General features: G+C 43.4%; 1 protein-coding gene across 1 annotated transcript in view; it reads right to left on the reverse strand.

Annotated features, from left to right (window-relative positions):
- LOC122060642 (probable protein phosphatase 2C 12) overlaps positions 1–18,765 on the reverse strand; it is a 48,976-nt gene extending 30,211 nt beyond the window's left edge. Inside the window, exon 1 of the mRNA XM_042623767.1 lies at positions 18,598–18,765. Within this exon, the coding sequence (XP_042479701.1) occupies positions 18,598–18,765 (168 nt within the window). The remainder of the gene's footprint in view (positions 1–18,597) is intronic.
- Positions 18,766–18,971: the final 206 nt, after the last annotated feature.

Here is an 18,971-nt window from a genome sequence, read left to right on the forward strand (position 1 = left end):
TTTGTTTTAGCCAGTGATGGGGCATTGATGTTTCGAGGCAGATTGTGTGTATCCGATGATTTAGATATACAAGACAAGATAGTGCGAGAAGCACATAGCTCCGAGTACTCACTCCACCCAGGAAGTACAAAGATGTATAAAGACCTCAAACAAAATTACTGGTGGCCAAGCATGAAAGTCACAATAGCTCTATATGTGGCGACTTGTCTTACATGCCAGAAAGTAAAAGCTGAGAGGCATCGACCTTATGGTACTCTTCAGCCACTCCCAGTACCAGAATGGAAGTGGGATAGGATTACAATAGACTTCGTCACCGGACTACCATGTACACCTAAGGGGATGGACGCGATATGGGTGATCGTTGATCGGCTTACTAAGATTACTCATTTCATTCCCATCAAGACAAAGTTCTCTATGGCCAAATTAGCACAACTTTATATGGATAACATAGTGCACTTACATGGAGTGCCAGTGAGCATTGTATCAGATCGGGACCCAAGATTCACTTCCAGATTTTGGAAAAGCTTCCAGCGTGCCTTGGGATCACAACTGAATTTGAGTACTGCTTTCCACCCACAGACTGATGGTCATTCAGAGCGAACCATACAGATATTAGAAGACATGCTCAGGGCATGTGCAATGGAAATTTGTGGTAGTTGGGAAAAATATATACCCCTTATGGAGTTTGCCTATAACAGTTACCAAGCTACAATTGGGATGGCTCCGTATGAGGCATTATATGGTAGAAAGTGCAGAACTCCTCTGTATTGGGATGAGGTGGGTGAACACCAAATGTTAGGACCTGAAATGATACAGATGACTTGTGACAAGGTCGATGTTATTTGAGAATGGATTAAAGCAGCTCAGTCTCGTCAAAAGAGCTATGCAGACACCCGCAGAAAAGACATTGAATTTCAGCCAGGAGAAAAGGTGTTTCTCAAGATCTCTCATACTAAGGGGTTGCAAAGATTTCACAGAAAGGGGAAGTTGAGCCCAAGATACATTGGCCCATTTGAGATCTTAGCCCGGGTTGGCTCAGTAGCCTACATGCTTGCTCTGCCACCTTCACTCGGGGATGTTCATAACGTGTTTCATGTATCCATGTTGAAGCGATACGTCCATGATCCATCCCATGTATTACCCATGGAACCAAAGTATCTAGAAGCTGATATGATCTATACAGAGCAGCCAGCTCAAATTTTGGATCGAAAGGTGAAAACCCTTCGCAACCGCTCCATTTCCTATATAAAGGTGCGATGGGCAAATCATTCACTTGAAGAAGCATCTTGGGAGAAAGAGGATGAAATCCAAGCCAAGTACCCTCATCTTTTTGAACAACTAGGTATGCCAATTTCGAGGACAAAATTTTCAGAAAGGGGGGGTAAATGTAATACCCTACTTCTTAAACCCGGTCAGATTACACTGTTGACCCGATTTAACCATGCAGGGCCCAAACCAGAGAGAGTTAAGGTGGGTTCCTTATGGACATGGCCAGGGTGACCTTAAACACGGGCTGGCCAGACAAGTCCGAGCCAGTGCCAGAGGAGACGGGTGTACCCAAGCCGTGTACATGCACATATCATAAGGCCATGTATGGATAAAGCCGGTATGTAGCCGTATTCTAAAGCACATACGTACAATATACCTTACACCGAGAGGGGGATTCGTGCCGAGAGTCGAATTCCATCAAAATCCCGCTTGTTGGCCAATTTCTGGATCTCAGGTGGGCGGTCACAGGTGGGCGCATCCACCCACCTGTGTGACCCACCCATGAGGTTACAAGAGATCTTAAAAGGTATAAATAGCCATCATTATATTTTTTTCCTTTTTCTCATTTATGACACTCGGACGTTTGGTGAGAAGAGTAAAGAGGAGAGAGAAAAGAAGGGAAAGAAGAGGAAAAGAGAAGGAAGAGGAAGAAGAGATGGATTTCAGCGGCACCGAGGGTTGATCTTCCCATTCCGACGCCGGAAGAGTGATCTCCAACACGAGATCTACGTTTAGAGGTGAGCAAAGGCTAGATTCCTTAAACTTTCACCATACCCAAGTAAAACCCTTGATTTGGGTAGAGATTCTTAAGGTCTTGTAAATCCCCCTTGAGGTGATGAATCTAAGGTTTAATAGATGATCTATGTGTTGATTTTGAAGGATTTGAAGAAGTGTTTATAAGGTTGGCAAGAGCATTGGTGATTTGAAGTGATTTTGGGGTTTTGAAGGAGTTCTTGAGCAAAGAAGGTAAGATGGCTTTCCATTCCTTAAATCTAACCTAGATCTAGGTTGGAACCATCTTATGAGACCTTGAATGTGTGAAGAATGGGTTTGAAAAAGCCCCATTTGATTCCCCAAAGGTTGGGGAAAGTTTGGGGAAAAATGGCACTTCCTCGCCAATACTGGTGGGCCAGACCGGTGGGCCAAATGGCTCACTTGAGGGCACCCGCCTGAGAGGGAAGACCCTCGGGGCCAACCGAAGGGCCCAATCGGCGGGCCGATCGGTGGGCCGATCGATGGGCCGATCAGTGGGCCGATCGGCAGGCCAACCTGCCCGTCGGTCTTAGCAGGACCCTCGGGCCCAACCGACGGGCCCATTCTATGGGCCAATCGACGGGCCGACCTGCCCGCCGGTCATGATCAGTGGGTCTGACTGGTGGGTCATGACAGGTGGGCTGTCCGACGCACCCGAGAGGCTCCCAAAGTGATTTTTACGTCCGAACGGACACAAAATGGATGTGCGACCTTCTTTTAGGATTCTAAACATAATTTTGTCATTGGGTCGTGTTAAACATATACGCTTCTTACACCGGATCTCACCCGTACCGAGCGTGAGTCCTTGTACACTACAGGTAAGTGGGGAGAGGATGTTTGGTCTTATGATAAGGCTTGTTTGGCATTCATTTAATTGTATCTAGACTAGTCATGTCATCATGTGAATTATGTGTAACTTAGCCATCCTCATATTATCATGACTTGTGTGTTGTGTTTATTTTCTTAATGTCAAATGATGATGTGAGTATGTGATGAATGATGACATCATTGTGCATAATGCATTAGTAGACTAGATGCCGTAGTCAGCTTGGAAACGAGTGTATTGGTGGCCCGTGGAATGGGACGTGGAGGCATTATGCAATCGTACTATGTCATATAGGAGCATGCGGTGTAGGATTATCATCTTCCCGTGCTACGACCCTTCCCAATAGGGGTTGAGGTGTTGGGTTACCATTTGGGGGGAACCAGTGGTTGCGGTTGTCGGGTCACTGTGGCGGTTAGACATACGCCCAGCTGGTCAATAGGACAGTCGGTAACCCCGGTGGTATATTCAAGAGGGCCAATCGTACTACTTTTAAATTGTTGGAGTCAGCACCTTTATTTCTGTCATTTACTTTATGTTGAGAGCCGGTGGTCGGTATGTTTTACTTTTTTGAGTACTAACGGTGGGCCTTCTCCGACAGCCCTATGGGCGTATCGCGGGATGGAGTTCACGGCTCGTATCCTGAGTATACGCGCACTGTGGTTGTAGTAGCACTAAACCAAGGACTTAGTAATGTTGTTTAGGTGGATGTGATTAAAAATGAATTACATAGCATATAGAGCATGTGGTTGTGATTTGCTGTGTGGACTACTGTGTCGTCCTTCTTTTCACTTACTGAGCTAGTGAGCTCATCCCACTTGTGCACCTCTTTTGGATGATTTTGCATGTCATCAAACCGAAGAGCACGGGTCGGGCCCCATAGTTGAATTCCCTGAAGAGGATTGGTGGGTCCTTGAGGAACTAGAGCATGGCACGGATTGCTCGTGCGAGAGCTGTGCTGCGGGACCGTAGTTCTGATACCGAGCTGAGCTCTACCTTCTGATACCGAGTTGAGCTCTACCTTCTGATACCGAGCTGAGCCTTGCTTTGATACCGAGCTGAGCTCTACCTTTTGATACCGAGCTGAGCCCTACTTGTAATACCGAGCTGAGCTGACTCTCTGATTTTTGATGATTCCTTTTGTGTACTTGATATGTAAATTGTATTCTTTTTGTGTAAATATCATGCCTGCGGGCCCACATGTACTTAACTATGTAATTATAATTTGGGTATCAAGTATAATGGGAATATTTACAGGTAAACTAAGTCTTCCGCTGAACTGTTGAACACTTTCTTAGTTGTATGTGTGTTGTGGTGGGATACTGTATCAGATGATCCTGGCAGGTTTGGGTTAACTGGTGTTAACCCAGTCACTGGCCCGATTCTGTGTGAACGGGGTGTGACAGTCTCCCTCCAGTCTTCTTAGAATGAGCAAGAATAGCATTGAAATCCTCACACATGACCTAAGGAATAGAGTCAGTCTTTGAAAACTCAGTGAGACACTCCCACATCAACCTCTTCTCTATAAAGGAGCGTAAATCATAACCAAAATTTTATAACAATTTTTTTTTTGTGTACAAAACCATGCATGCCAGAGTGACATATTGAGTATGGTCTTCAACAACCTCAATCTGGAATTTATTCCTCCTAAAAAATCCAAATCCTCTCACCACCATTCACGCCATTAGAATACCACACGTCTATACCAATTTTCCTTATAATCATTGGAGCTTTCAATAAAAGAATTTTGGGCTCCGCTATAGCTACAATATCAATCTTGGAAGATCAGAATAGACTTTAAATGCCTCATTGAAGGATTATTTCCGATACCACAAATATTTCAAAATAATTGTTCCAGTAAACAATGTGGGGTTTGTGATGGGAAGGGTCCATTGACCTTGTAAACCAATGTTGCAATGATGCGTTTGGAGAGGGAACCTAGGCATCCTCTACCTCCTTATGTCGAGATCCCTCCCTACAGTTTGCAAATGTAATAGTCATCCTTGGAGGAAGAACGGAGCTGAAAGCCTTCAAACTATCCATAACAATGATCCAATCTGATGTGCATTCTCTGAAACCCACCAACTCAAAATCATCCTTGGTAGTACCCACCCCGGCCAATCTCCAACCTCTAAGACTAGACCTAGAATCTACCGAGCGCTTCATAACCCTCTTACTCCTGATTGCATAAAGGAAATTGTCACCATTGATGGAAAATTCAATAACAAGTTCCCCTCTTCAACGTCAATCGGCCCACCATCGGAGGCCAATTCAAGAACCTCACATGTCTCTTCCCTCATTTCATTTAAAAGAGTGTCAAAGCGTCTACCTGTTGGCCTCCAAAATTTATTCGAGATTGCAGGAACAAGGGCCTGAGAGTCCATAGGACCAAAGCCATGCACATTGTCCATCTGAGCCCTCCCACCCTCATTAGGGTTAAATTCATGAGCCGCAGCCCATGTAATGTTTGCCAATGTTCTCCTTGTTGTAAATGTCATGTTATCATCCCCTCCTGAGCAGATTCTTCCACCATCTCCCTTGCAATACCAACAGTTATCTCCAACACTCCCATATCAACCATAATAGCATTCGTTGCATTCCCCTGGAATGTGAACTTCCGCACAACCATTCAAATGGGATTGCACTCAACATCCCTTGGCCTCTCTTGCAATGTGACATGAGCAGAGACCAACGTGCCAATCTCTTTATAACTTTTCACCATACCCATGTTTCGAACAAGCCAGGCAAAACAAAGGCATTCTTTCATAAATAACCTTCTGGGAAAAAACCATCAGCGCCACACCCAATCCATATATGATCGGGATGATCATCCCTAAGATCGAATTCTACACATGCTCAAGTCACCATCATCCTAGTACATCCCACCATTGCACCATCCACCCATAAAACTTGCCAATAGCTCCTGCCATAGACAGAAAAAATTCCCCTGGTTAAAGCTTCACGGGAAGCTTGGAGAAAGACAACCAAATGGGAACAACTAGAGATTTTGCACTTGCTTTGAAACATCTTGTCCACATGAAAAACCTAAACAAGTAGCCATTGATAAACATTTTTGCCTTTAGCCAAACCCTAATAAACTCAAAACGATCAAAAAACCTAAGAAGCAGATGTCTTTAATCCATTGTGGTCACAACAACATCAATGATTAAGTGGAATGTGGATTGTATTAAAATTTCCACCTCAAATATCAAAGGATGATTGTACAAATACTTAATTATCAGACAGTATTGGAAGGGGTTTCATATCGTTGAATCTGTAGAGAAGAATACCATTGGGGCACTGAGATGGGAAGATTAAGTCTTCAACTGGACCTCCGCCGACTGTATGGAAATGGATTTGGCAATGGTCATAGCCAACAAAATCTTTCCTCCTCCAACAGTATTGGCTGCGGAAGAGGGAGGCATCTGGTGGTTGATCCTCCCTATAAGGAGGAGGATCAGCCATAATGGTAAGGATCAACACACCTAGGGTTTAAGGTTTTTTGCCAGAACCATCTATTTGTAATCGGTCAATTTTCCAAAATGGGGCATCCATAGGTCTCTGTGGAATATGACCATACCACCTCGACTGGCTCTCACGATTATTGTAATACCCCGCTTCTTAAACCGGGTCTGATTTCGCGATTGAACCGGTTTAACCATGCAGGAACCGAGCCAGAGGAAATTAGAGCGGGTTCCTTATGGGCTATGATGGCACGGGTGACCTTAAACACCGGCTGGCCCGACAAGTCCGAGCCAGTGCAAGAAGAGACGGGAGTGCCCAAACCGTGTATGTGCACCTACCATAAGGCTATGTACGGATAAAACAGTTATTATATCCGTATTTTAAGGTATATACGTATGCTACATCGTATGCCTGGGGTGGGGTTCGCGCCGAGGTCCGAACCCGGTTAAAATCCCAAGTCTTGGCTCTCAGGTGGGTAGGACAGGTGGGTGCACCCACCTGAGTGACCCATCCAAGTGCACTATTCACTTAATTAGGAATGGTATATAAGGCTTTATGATTTTCTTTCTTTCCATTTATTACCCTCGTACGTTGGTGAGAAAAGTAAAGAGGAGAGAGAAAAGAAAGGGAAGAAGAAAGGAAGAGAAGGAAGAGGAAGAAAAGGGGGATTTCAGCGGCGCCAAAGCTCGGTCTTCCCATTCCGGTGCCGGGAGAGTGATCTTCAACTCTAGATCTATAGTTGGAGGTAAGAAAAGTTGGGTTTTGTGAACATTCACCATACCCAAGCTTTAAACCCTTGATTCGAGTATGGTTCTTGAGATCTTGTAAAACCCCTTTGAAATGATGAATCTAAGGTTTAATAGATGATTTATGTGTTGATCTTGAAGGATTTGAAGAGATATTGACAAGGTGGAAGGAACATTGTGGGTTTGAAGTGGTTGGAGGGTTTGAAGTCGTTCTCGAGCAAAGAAGGTAAGATGGTTTGCCCTCACTTGAATCTAACCTAGATCTAGGTTAGAACCATCCTATAGGACCTTGAGGGTGTGAAGAATGGGTGGGGAAAAGCCCCATTTGATTCCCCAAAGAATGGAGAAAATGGGAAAGAAACAGTGTCTTTTCCGCCAAGACCGGTGGGTACAACCGGTGGGCTCCTACCCGCCTGTGGGTACCCACCTGAGAAGGCAGGGGGGCCTTCGGGCCCAACCGGCGGGTACCACCGGCGGGTACAACCGACGGGTACCTACCCGTCGGTCCTAGCAAGGGGGTCCCTGGCCCAACCGGCGGGTACCACCGGCGGGTACTAGCGGCGGGCCCCTACCCGCCGGTCCCAACCGGTGGGTAAGACCGATGGGTAGACAGCCCACCTGTCTGACCCACCCGTGTGGCCCCGAAGGTGATCCTTATGTCCGATCGAACCCAAATCGGACGTGTGACCTTATTTTGACGTTCTAAACACGATTTTGACATCGGATTTCATTAATTTTGATTCTAAAATGGTGAAGTACTAACCCCGCTCAATTATGTTAGGTTCACCAAATCCTACCCGATTCGCTCCGGATCTCACCCGTACCGAACAGGAATCCTTGTACGCTACAGGTAAGTGGGGAGAGGACGTTTGGCCTTGTTTCAAGGAATTTTTTTGGCCTTCATTTAATTATATCTAATCTAGTCATGTCATCATGAATATGCTATATAGATTAGTCCTTCCACACATTGATGTGCATATGTGCTATGTTTACTTTTCAAATGCCAATTGAATGAGATGTTTATATGTTGAATGTGGACATCATGGTGCATAATGCATTGATAGACTAGATGCCGTAGTNTCAACCCTACCATGATCAAGGTAATTCAAGAAATGCCCACACCTCGGATTGAGAAGCAAATACAAGGATTTCTGGGTCACATCCAATATATTAGCAGATTCATAGCTTAGTTGACTAATATGTGAACTAATGTTCAAGCTGTTGAAGAAGAATCAGCCAATGGAATGGAATGACCAATGCCAACAAGCCTTTGACAAGATCAAGAGCTACCTCATGAACCCACCGGTATTGACACCATTAGTGTAAGGAGAACCACTTCTGTTATACCTATCTGTGGGAGAATATTCCATCGGTTCTTTGCTAGCATAGAAGGAAACAAAAAAGGGGGAAGAGCATGCCATATATTACCTCAGCAAGAAGTTTTTAGAATATGAGACCCGATACACATCTTTAGAAAGAACTTATGCTGCATCGATTTGGGCAACTAAAAGGTTACGATACTACATGGTTTCCTATCTAGTGCATTTGATCTCAAAGATGGATCCCATAAAATATCTCTTTGAGAAATCAGCCTTAACAGGAGGATGGCATGTTGGTTGCTTTTGCTAATAGAGTTTGACATCACCTATGTTACTCAAAAATCTATCAAGGGGTAAGCCTAGCAGATCATTTGGCTCTCCACCACACAGAAAATGGAAGATCCTTGGATGATGCCTTTCCTAATAAAGGAATCACCGCAATAGAGGAAGAAGACACAGTTAATGAATGGAAGTTATTCTTTGATGGAGCAGCCAATCAAAAGGGGTGTGGTGTAGGAGTATTGCTTGTAACTCTTGATGGTCTTTATTTACCTTCGTCATTCAACCTCCACTTCCTATGTACCAACCACATTGATGAGTATGAAGCTTGTGCTTTGGGACTGGAAATGGCCCTGACCATTGGAGTTAAAAGGATTAAAGTTGATGGAGATTCATCCATTATCATCTATCAGACACAGGGAAAGTGGAAAACTAGAGACGAAGCTAAAGCCACATCAAGAACATCTCGAAGAGGTGATTGAACACTTTGAAAAAATTTTGTTTGAATACTTCTAGAGGGATAATAATAGGTTTGCTGATGCCCTTGCAACCTTGGCTTCTATAGTAGAGTGCAACCCTATGGCTAGAGTCCAACCATTCTTGGTAGAACAAAGAAGCAGGCCCATTTATCAGAATTTAGTAAACTCTCTCACTGTGGATGGTCGGTCTTAGTTCACTCACATAGTGATTTCATCAGGGAAATGAAGTATCCAATTGAAGCAAATGACAGAGAGAAGAAGTTTCTGAGAAGATATACCACCTAGTTTATTCTCCTATGACGGAATATAGTTGTTGTTTATGGACCCACATGAATGCCAAGATGTTATCTAAGAAGATCCTCAGGCTAGGATATTATTGGAACACAATGGAAATGGATTGCGTGGACTTTGTTAAGAAATGCCACAAGTGTCAGATATTTTCTAAAATCATACATATCCCGCCAACAGAGTTGTAGTCGCTCAGTTCACCTTGGCCATTCTCCACTTGGGGCATTGATATCATTGGAAAGGTCAACCCTAAAGCATCTATCAACCATGAGTTCATCTTGGTAGCCATTGATTATTTCACCAAGTAGATAGAAGCACAGTCCTATGCAGTCCTCATGTTTGCTAAGGTGGCCAATTTCATCCAAGAAAACATCATTTCCTGATATAGAGTACCTCAAGAATTGATATCAGATCAGGGATCCCACTTTTGGGGCAAGACCGATAAAATTTGTATAAAATTTGGTATCATAAGGCATCGATCTACCACTTACAGGCCACAAACCAATGGGGCAGTAGAAGCAGCTAACAAGAATATCAAATTCATTCTGCAAAAAATTGCATAAACGCACAAGGATTGGGTTGATAAGTTACCCCTTGCCTTATAGGCATATCAGACTTCTGTACAATCCTCGACAAGGGCAACCCCTTTCTCTTTGATATATGGGGTTGAGGCGGTTCTACCCGTGGAAATCCTGGTATCATCCCTAAGGGTGCTTCTTGATAGTCAACTACCTGAAGGAGAGTGGTTGAAGGCCAAATATGACGAGCTTAATTTTCTTGATGAAAGGCGCATAAAAGCCATGGATAATCTAAAGAAATATTAACTGAGAATGGCCAGGGTCTTTAACAAAAATGTGAAGTCCCACTACATAGAGGTAGGTGAACTTGTTCTTCGAGAACAAAAAGCCCCAATTCATGACCTAAGAGGAAAATTCAAGCCCAATTGGAGCGGCTCATTCACTGTCAAAGAAATTCTACTAGGCAAAGCTGTGAAACTCATAGACCATAATGACAAAGAAATATCTGGACTGGTTAACATGGATTAACTCAAGAAATATTATGTCTGAAAGGGTGAACAGCCTGAACTACGTCAGACCTAATTCCTTTCGAGGGATACGTAGGCCACTTGACATGTGCAATGCGGTCTCAACCATCTGAAGGCAATAAATCGGTTCCTTGATTAATAATCAAAGTACCTTAAAAGATCATCATAGTTTGTGTCCCCTAAGAATCGCCATTTGGCATGAAAGGCCATTAGGTATCTCTGTCATCGACCCATTGGTCCATCACTTCTTACCTAGGATTCTATCCCCCAAGAATCGCCATTTGGCATGCAAGACCATTAGGTATCTGTCATTCACCTATGGTCTGTCCATTCTTATCCAGGATTTTATCCCTTAAAAGAAAATCGCCATCCGGCACAAGTTTATCAAGGCTAGTTTATTCTTCACCCTTGATCAGTCAAAGTCAAAAGGAAAAAAGAAGAGCTTGATGCAACAGTGGTAAAGGCCTGTTTGAACCATTAGCTAATGAGTAATACTTTGATAAATCATCATATCTTGTTGTTTGTATCAGTTTTAGAAAAATTCATGGGCTCATTAGATGAGATTTTGAGGAAGTGGACCTTAGACATAAATATGTGGGCCCCAGGATTGCTGGAATCCATGAATGTGTCATTTTTGGGTCGGATTAGATGTCTAAAGCTACATCGTAAATTGCTCTAGTAGGTGCCTCAACACTGGGATGCCAACCTTCATGTATTTCGATTTGGATTAGCAGAGATTTGCCCAACTCTTGAAGAATTTCGAGTTAGTATGCTTATCTCTACCCAAAGGTAGTTTGTTCCAACCCTCTTTGAAGGAAGATTGCTTAGAGAAAATTCAGGATTTCTTTGGATGGAAAAAAGAAGAAGTAAAGTAGTTTGTTAGGTATGGGAAGATCGACACTCTGAAGGTGGCTCAGATCTTCATCCAATATCCACCAATAGGAGGAGTCCATCAGCAGAGATCCTTAGATGCTTATTTACTTTGCATGATAGCTCGTTATGTTCTCTGCACTCCGGTGCATGGTGCACCATCTGTCTGATTGAGGTAGTAAAACAGTTGGAAAAGGGAGGTGACCCTACTGTTCTTGCAAAAACATTCAAGGGATTTGATGACATGAGCTATAGCCATAGATTTGGACTAGAACATTATCAAGGAAGTCCTGTTATTTTTCAGATTTGGGTCCTCGAGAAACTGAAGCTCACCATACCATTAAGGGGAAGCCCACTCGAAATTTTTTATTACCGGGATAAGAGAGAAGTTCTGGAATTCAACCTTATCACCGATTGGAAGAAGTACTTACAGGAAAGGACTATGTAGGATATCGCATGGAGGTGTCCAGGGAAGCCACAAGAATATTTTTTGATGAAGACCCCTAGCCACAACTATGTCAGACTGATGGGATTGACACACACGTCCTTTTATTTGCCTATGTACATCAGCCGATAGTATGGGCTCGAGGAGACGGACCCAGAAGAGTTAGTGAACTTTCACCCACCTCAAGAATTGTGTCCCCACCTTGTTATTCATCTATCATATCTGTGGTGGAAAAATTGTCCCTCTTTTCATGTAATTCACTTGGTACTGGAATGAGGAAGTATTTGGATTTTCATGTTATCCCGATTATTCTAATTATAACTTGAATTGTGGAATTGATTGTGCCTAAGCATTGCAAACAAATAAAAAAAAAAAGAAAAAAAGATTTTCTTTGTGCCAAAAGTAAGTTTTCGTAAGATGTTGAAATAAATGAGAGGAAAAAAGAAAAAAAGAAAGAAAATATCCATGTGTTTGTGTTTTCAGTGAATGCAGAAACAAATCCCTATGAGTCAAAAGTCATCATTTGAATCATACTCTGAACCATCCTCATGAAGCACCAAAGAATCCACAGATGCTAGTCCAACTTGCTCCAGCCTCTGGGTCATGTACTGAATCAATGCGTCCTACCGTACGATTTTCAAGTCATTGGAACTAACTTGGCTCTCCAAGGCGGCAATCCTCCCATCCTAAGGAATATAGGAAAGGATCAAGAAGAAGAATAATGAAAGGAGAAGGGCAAAAAGAAAAAGGGGAAGGTATGAAATACCTTGGCAACTATCACCTCGCATAGGCCATAGTGCATCCTCCTAATCTCAGCATAGACCTCCGGGGACACCTGAGAAAGAGCATATTAGCCAAAGGAAGTCAAGAGATTAATTGGAAAATGATCAAATACTCACATAATCATAAGGAATAGGTAGCCCAAGGGAAGCGTCTACATCTGTGTTCAGCTCCAGAAGATGAGGGAGACTGGGGTTGACTGTGTTGGGATAGGTCCAGGCAGGGAAGCCATGAAAGGGGACATTAGCAACATTGAGAGGCCCATCGGCATTGGTAGAGGGCCCTGTTAGTGAAGGATCGATAGTACTGGCATACAACCGAACAACAGAAGGATCTACACGTCTCATTCTCCCCTGAAAGAATATCAGTCAAGACCAGAACAAGGAAGAATCTATGGAAAATACTTAAGAAAGGCAACATACCACTGAACCAATGGGACCGAGAAGGGTGCACACTATCTTCTCCTCTAGGAAGGCTCCGTAGTCCCTATCCGGATTAAGAAAGAAGTCCTCCCATACTTCGTTCGCCAAGCGCCTCATCTCATCTGTTGGGATAATCTCTAGACAATGCATAGTGGGTGAAGGAAGACTGGGAGAAGGACGTAGATCGATGTCTGACAGCTGGGGTACTACTCTCTCTCCTAAGTACTAGGTATAGCCCCACAGGCAGGAAAAGAACTCGATTCTCAGATAGGTGATGAACCCAGACGACTCTCTTGGAATCCAGAAACACAACGTTATGGAATGGTCTCCAAGCAACCTACAAAACTAAGGGTAAGTACAGCATTAGGCGAATAGAATTTCAATGTCAGACATGGCATACCTCAGTGAGATCATTCAAAAGAGAACAAGTGGTGGTCCCCAGAGGATGGCGTCGGGCCCGGACCACCTGGTTATCTCCCCATTTTGTGGCCAGGGTTAGAAAAATGTCTCAAGATCCCTCAGTTTAGGGGCTATGGTTCCCATATGCTCAAAACATCAGGGTTGTTTCAAGAAATCAAAGTAAGAAAGTGCAGACCAAATGACTGAAAGAAAATAGATATGAGAAGCAAAGTTACCTAGATGATGTAGCCTGCCCCCTTGAGGCTCCTATCCCCATAGAACAGCAGGTCTAGGGACCGCCAAAGATATGCATAGGTGGCCCCACCCCAGTCCTAGGTATCTATTGTGCAAAGATCTTTGAGGAAGAACACTAGGCGGATATCTACTCCCCCTCAGAAGTCACTGAAGAGGCACTGACCCACGGCAAATAGCAGAAAGGAATGTGCTATCTGAGACATGCTACCTGGATTCTCCCCTAGGCCAACTTTCCACCATCGGGCACTAACCTTCCCTAGGCTGATGCACGTCTGGCCAGCTTTAATGGTGATACCAGTCAGATCTGTGAACTCCCTGATAGTCGGGAATCCTACGGGTAGGGTCATGGTTCTACCCCCAAATGGAATGCTTGTCAAGGCATAAAAGCACATAGGCGTAATGGTAAGCTCGCCAATAGAAAGGTGGAAAGTGTGAGTACACGGCCACCATTGCTCCATCAGGTCCCCCACCAATGCCAGATTAAACTTCTAGGTCTCTACAAGGGCTAGCTGGCATAGATAGGTATCATCAACCTACGAGGGAGCGTCCTATGCCAGTACTAAACCATGTTTGGATGGCCATAGGAGGCCAAGGTAGGCGGTTCTTTCCTCTCATGCTAATGAAAATAATAAATAAATAATAAAAGAGAGAAGCAACAAAAAGTAAAACAATACAAAATAGGAATAAAAGATGATCAAAATAATAAATGAAATGTAAAGACTTACCTAGGAACCCCATATGAAGTAGCAGATGTGATTCCCACTATTGTGAAGGGTTTGCCCGGAATACCAATCGGCCTGACCCCATCCTTATGGGAAAGACTGCTGCAACTCTCGAGATGAACCTCTCCCAGAGTCTTCCTTTAAGCCATATTTTAGAAATTACAAAAAGCCCCATAAACTTTTAGAAAGTACAAGAAGCCCCAATAAAGTTTCCCAAATTACACAAAAGCCCTCAAGAATATAAAATTCTCCAAATAACTCCTCCCTCAAGAACAAGATGAGAATATCTTTAAGAACTCCAAGAGAAAAAAAAAATTGAAGAATACCAAGAACAAGAGAAAAAACTTTAAGAAAAACCAAAGGGTTCTAGAAACTCACTTCACTCGAAAAAGTTAAAATGAAGAAAAAAAAATTCCAAATCAAGCATCAGGAATAAAAAAAATTCCAAATCAACATCAAGAATCAAATTCTAAACCAAAAATCAAGAGGAGACATAATTTACCTAGCCTCAGGTGGCCCAATCTCATTGACTCGGCCCCAAGTGGCCTAATTGCATTTACTCGGCCCCAAGTGACCCAATCTCATTGACCCCGCCCTAAGTGGCCAAATTGCATTTACTCGGCCCCAAGTGGCCCAATCACTTTTATTCAACCCCAGGTGTGGCCCAATGTTGTTAACCTGGCCCAGGAGGCCCTTCTTCTTTGAGTCGGATCTGAGTGGCCCGATCTCATAGATCAAATCCCTGAACTGACACATATGAAGCCTAGCTAAGGAAAATCCAAGCATCACACATTTTTTTTACTTGTTGTAAGATTGGAAGAGCAGCAAATTCCTCTCTTGTAATCATCAGTCTTAGATAGTCTAGATCAGCTCGAAAGACCCAGCCTAGAGGCCATATTCTCTGAACTAGCACATACGAAGCCCAACCAAGGAAGAATCAAGATCAAAGTACTAACTTTTTGTTTACAGGATTGGAAGATCAAGATCGCATGTGCCCTGGGTGCTCTGGCCAACAGGCCAGCCCACGGGCTGTAGCACATCCACGCAACCATGCACATAGCCATGCACACAACCCCACAACCATGCACACAGTCATGCACACAGACCCACAACCATGCACACACCCCTGCAGCATGCATACGTGCCCTCGCCGCACGCATGCGCCCCCCGTTGCACAGTGTGTGCACCCTCACCGCACTTTATGTATGCCCCTGTTGCATGCCGTGCACACCTTTCCTGCATGGTCGTGCATATTGTGCTTGCACCATGCATAGGTGGCCCGCACACCCGCGCGTGCATGGACCCGCTGTGCACATTGCCCACACACCCATGCATTCATGCACCCGTGATAACTACCTACCTAAACTTTCTCTCCCCTACTGCCTTTCTGAAAACTAGCTTTTTCGGCTAAACCTTCTCTCTCTTCCTGCTTTTTGGAAAACTACCTTTTCTGAAAAAACCTTCTCCTCCCGCTTTTTAAAAATTATCTTTTTTGGCTAAACCTTCTCTCTCCTCCTGTTTTTTGAAAATTACATTTTTTTGGTAAAACCTTCTCTCTCCTCCTTTTTTTTGAAAACTACTTTTTCTAGCTAATCCTTCTCTCTCCTCTAGCTTTTCTAAGAATCACCTTTTTTTAGCTAAAGTTTCTCTCTCCTCCTGTTTTTTTTTTTTAAATCACCTTTTTCCAACTAAAATTTCTCTCTCCTCCCATTTTTTCAGAAAACCCCCTTTTACCCACTGGACAAAAGCCCCTCCCCACCCATTTTTGGCTTCAACCCCCTTTTACCCATTGGATAAAAATCCTATCTCTTCACTTTAAGCAAGAGCGCCCTTTTATTCCACTAGATAAAGGGATTCCCCCTCTTCTATTTGGCTAGAAAAAAAATATAAATACCTCCTCTCTTAGAAAAAAAAACACCAACACACTAGAATCCCTTTCAGAGTGAAATTTTCCTCACCTCCCCCCTCTTGATTTTCTTCTGATCTTCGGAGCGATCTTTATCAAGATCTGAAAACTCATTTGGATCTTTGAAGTGTTCTTCTGGATCTTGAAGATCTTCAATCCAAATTCTTAGCTAGATCCAATTTTTAGCCAAAAATAGTATGTTTTTGAGCCACCTCCCTTGAGTGTTCTTAAGCGTTCTTGAGCGTTCCTGAGATAGAAACCCCCCTTTTGAAGTTCTTCGGGTCTACAAAGAGATATTAGTTAAGATGGGAAACTCTATTCGGATCTTCAAAGTGTTCTTTGAGACTTTGGAGTTCTTCAATCCATTTTTATGTCAGCCTATTTCTTTTCAAAAATAGCCTTTCCTGGCTAAAACCAATCTGAGTGTCCCTGGAATATTTTCAAAAGTAGCCATTCCCAGCGGAAGCTATATCGAAATGCCACCTCAGCGTAGCCCTCCCTTAGCCTATCCTCAGTGGAAGCTGTACTGGAGTGCCACCTCATCCCAAGCCTAAAAATAGCCTTCCCTAGGCGAAGCTCTGTCTGAATCCAAATCTGAAAGAGACCGTTTCTAGCCGAAACATTTTCTGAATACCATCGCAATCAGCATCTCTCAAGAAAGGAAGGTCAAGACCATCTTCCCCTGAGCTGAAAGAACAAGAAAGACAGTCCGAGCTGGTACCAATCAGGGGCCCACCCCTTTTGACCCGAAACAAGGTTCAAATTCAGGTATAATCTCTCTCCTCATTTAAGTGTAATGTAGATATCTAATAAGCCTTGTTTTAGTGTGTATAATAGTTTGAATTCAATTAATGTATATATGTGTGATAACTTAGCCATACATGTGGAATAGTAATAATTATGGAAAATGTTCATTCTCAAGCATCTAGCAAGAAGAACGGTTGAACCGGGCAGATTGGATGCTTAACACCTTTCCAACTCTATAACTTGATACTTACCCTAAATCTTTGGACCAGACCAAATTTTGGGCCCTTTTCTCAGGAATCGGGCCCACCCCCAAGTCCTAGGCCCATAACCCTAGGTGGTGACTCCAAACCCCATTTGTAAGATCCCGATCACTGAATTGGACCATCATCAAAACCCCCGTCTCAAATGATGAATTTTACACTCTTGTAAAATAGGCCTCTATGTTTCTCCAAGAGACGATATAGAGGTGCGGGGCCCGCAAGCGAGGCACACATGACTCGAACCCCTCCCCCTCACATGAAGGTGAAGAGAGAGAGGAGAGAGGACGAGGATGCATAGCCCATCTCCGGCCACTACCCTCACAAGCTACCCTTTGATAAGTTGCCCTGGCATTCTTTAATCTGAAAGGCATGACCTTGCAGGAATAAGTATCCCATGGAGTGGTGACGGCTGTCTTCTCACAATCCTTTAGGTGCATACTCACTTGATTATATCTTGAGAATCCATCCATAAATGATAGCAAGGCGTGCCTTGCAGTGCTATCAACTAATACATCAATATGAAGTAATGGGAAATCATCTTTCAAGCTCACTTTGTTGAGATCTCAAAAATTCACACATACGTACTCTTCCATCTTTTTTTGGAATTGGTACAATGTTGACCAACCATCAGGGGTACTCTACTACTTGTAAGAAATCCGCATTCCATTGCTTCATGACTTCTTCTCTAATCTTCTCACTTCATTTAGGATGCATCCTTCTAAGCTTTTGCTTGATGGGCTTTGCCCTAGGATAAGTTGGCAAACGATGTTATACAATGTTGGGGTCACTTCCAGATATATCTTCATATGACCAGGCAAAAACTTCTACAAATTCCTTTAGTAAGCTGATCATCTGTTCTGCTTCTTCATCTTCTAGGGTGATACTAATTTTTACCTCTCAAGGGCATTGGTTGGTTCCCAAATTAATAACCCGGATATCCTCACGGATGAGTTGGGCTATCTTTGGTTTGCATTGTTTTATTAAGTTTTGATATTCATTTAGATCATCATCGAAAAAAGGAGGCAAATCATACTTGGAATAGGAAATTTTATTCATGAATGAAAGAGTGACAAACCCAACGGACTGTTGACTTTCCCCTACAAGAACAATAGACTCATAAATAGAAGAATCAACGATAGAAGTGTAAACATAAGGTCCATCGACAGACTCGACGACTGACTTGATGCTAGTGGTAATTTGGTTGGTTGACTCAATGGCATGAGTCAACTTGAAGTTCTCCCCAATGCTCGTCCGATTCAGGAGTGGTTCAGTAGACTGGTGGATGGGTAAGGGTCGTCTTCCCCTTCCAGGCTAATTATTGCTACCTCTTTGACAGTAGTGGTGTACTTGTCCAGCTTCTCCCTTAGGCCATACTTCATCTGCCTAATTTCTTGGTCTCTGAAACCAAACTTGCTGAGGGAAGAGTGATGGTCGAGGCTACTCAAGCCCTCTTCTATGTAGTCCAGCTTCATTATCTTGTTAAGTGAAGCCATCCCCACTCCCTGATCACATCTTTGACCACCTTCATGGGATCTCCCATTACAATTGGTTCTAGCACAGTACATGCAAACCATCATCCTCTGAGCTCTTCTCTGCTTGGAAAAAAACACTTCTTCCCCTGAACAGCCTTGGTTTGAGGTCATGAAGCTCTTGTGCTCGAGGCTCTTGTAGAAAGAGAACAAATGTGGATCTTTAAATC

This window comes from Macadamia integrifolia, chromosome 14 (genome assembly GCF_013358625.1).
Source record: "Macadamia integrifolia cultivar HAES 741 chromosome 14, SCU_Mint_v3, whole genome shotgun sequence".
Lineage (NCBI taxonomy): Eukaryota > Viridiplantae > Streptophyta > Magnoliopsida > Proteales > Proteaceae > Macadamia > Macadamia integrifolia.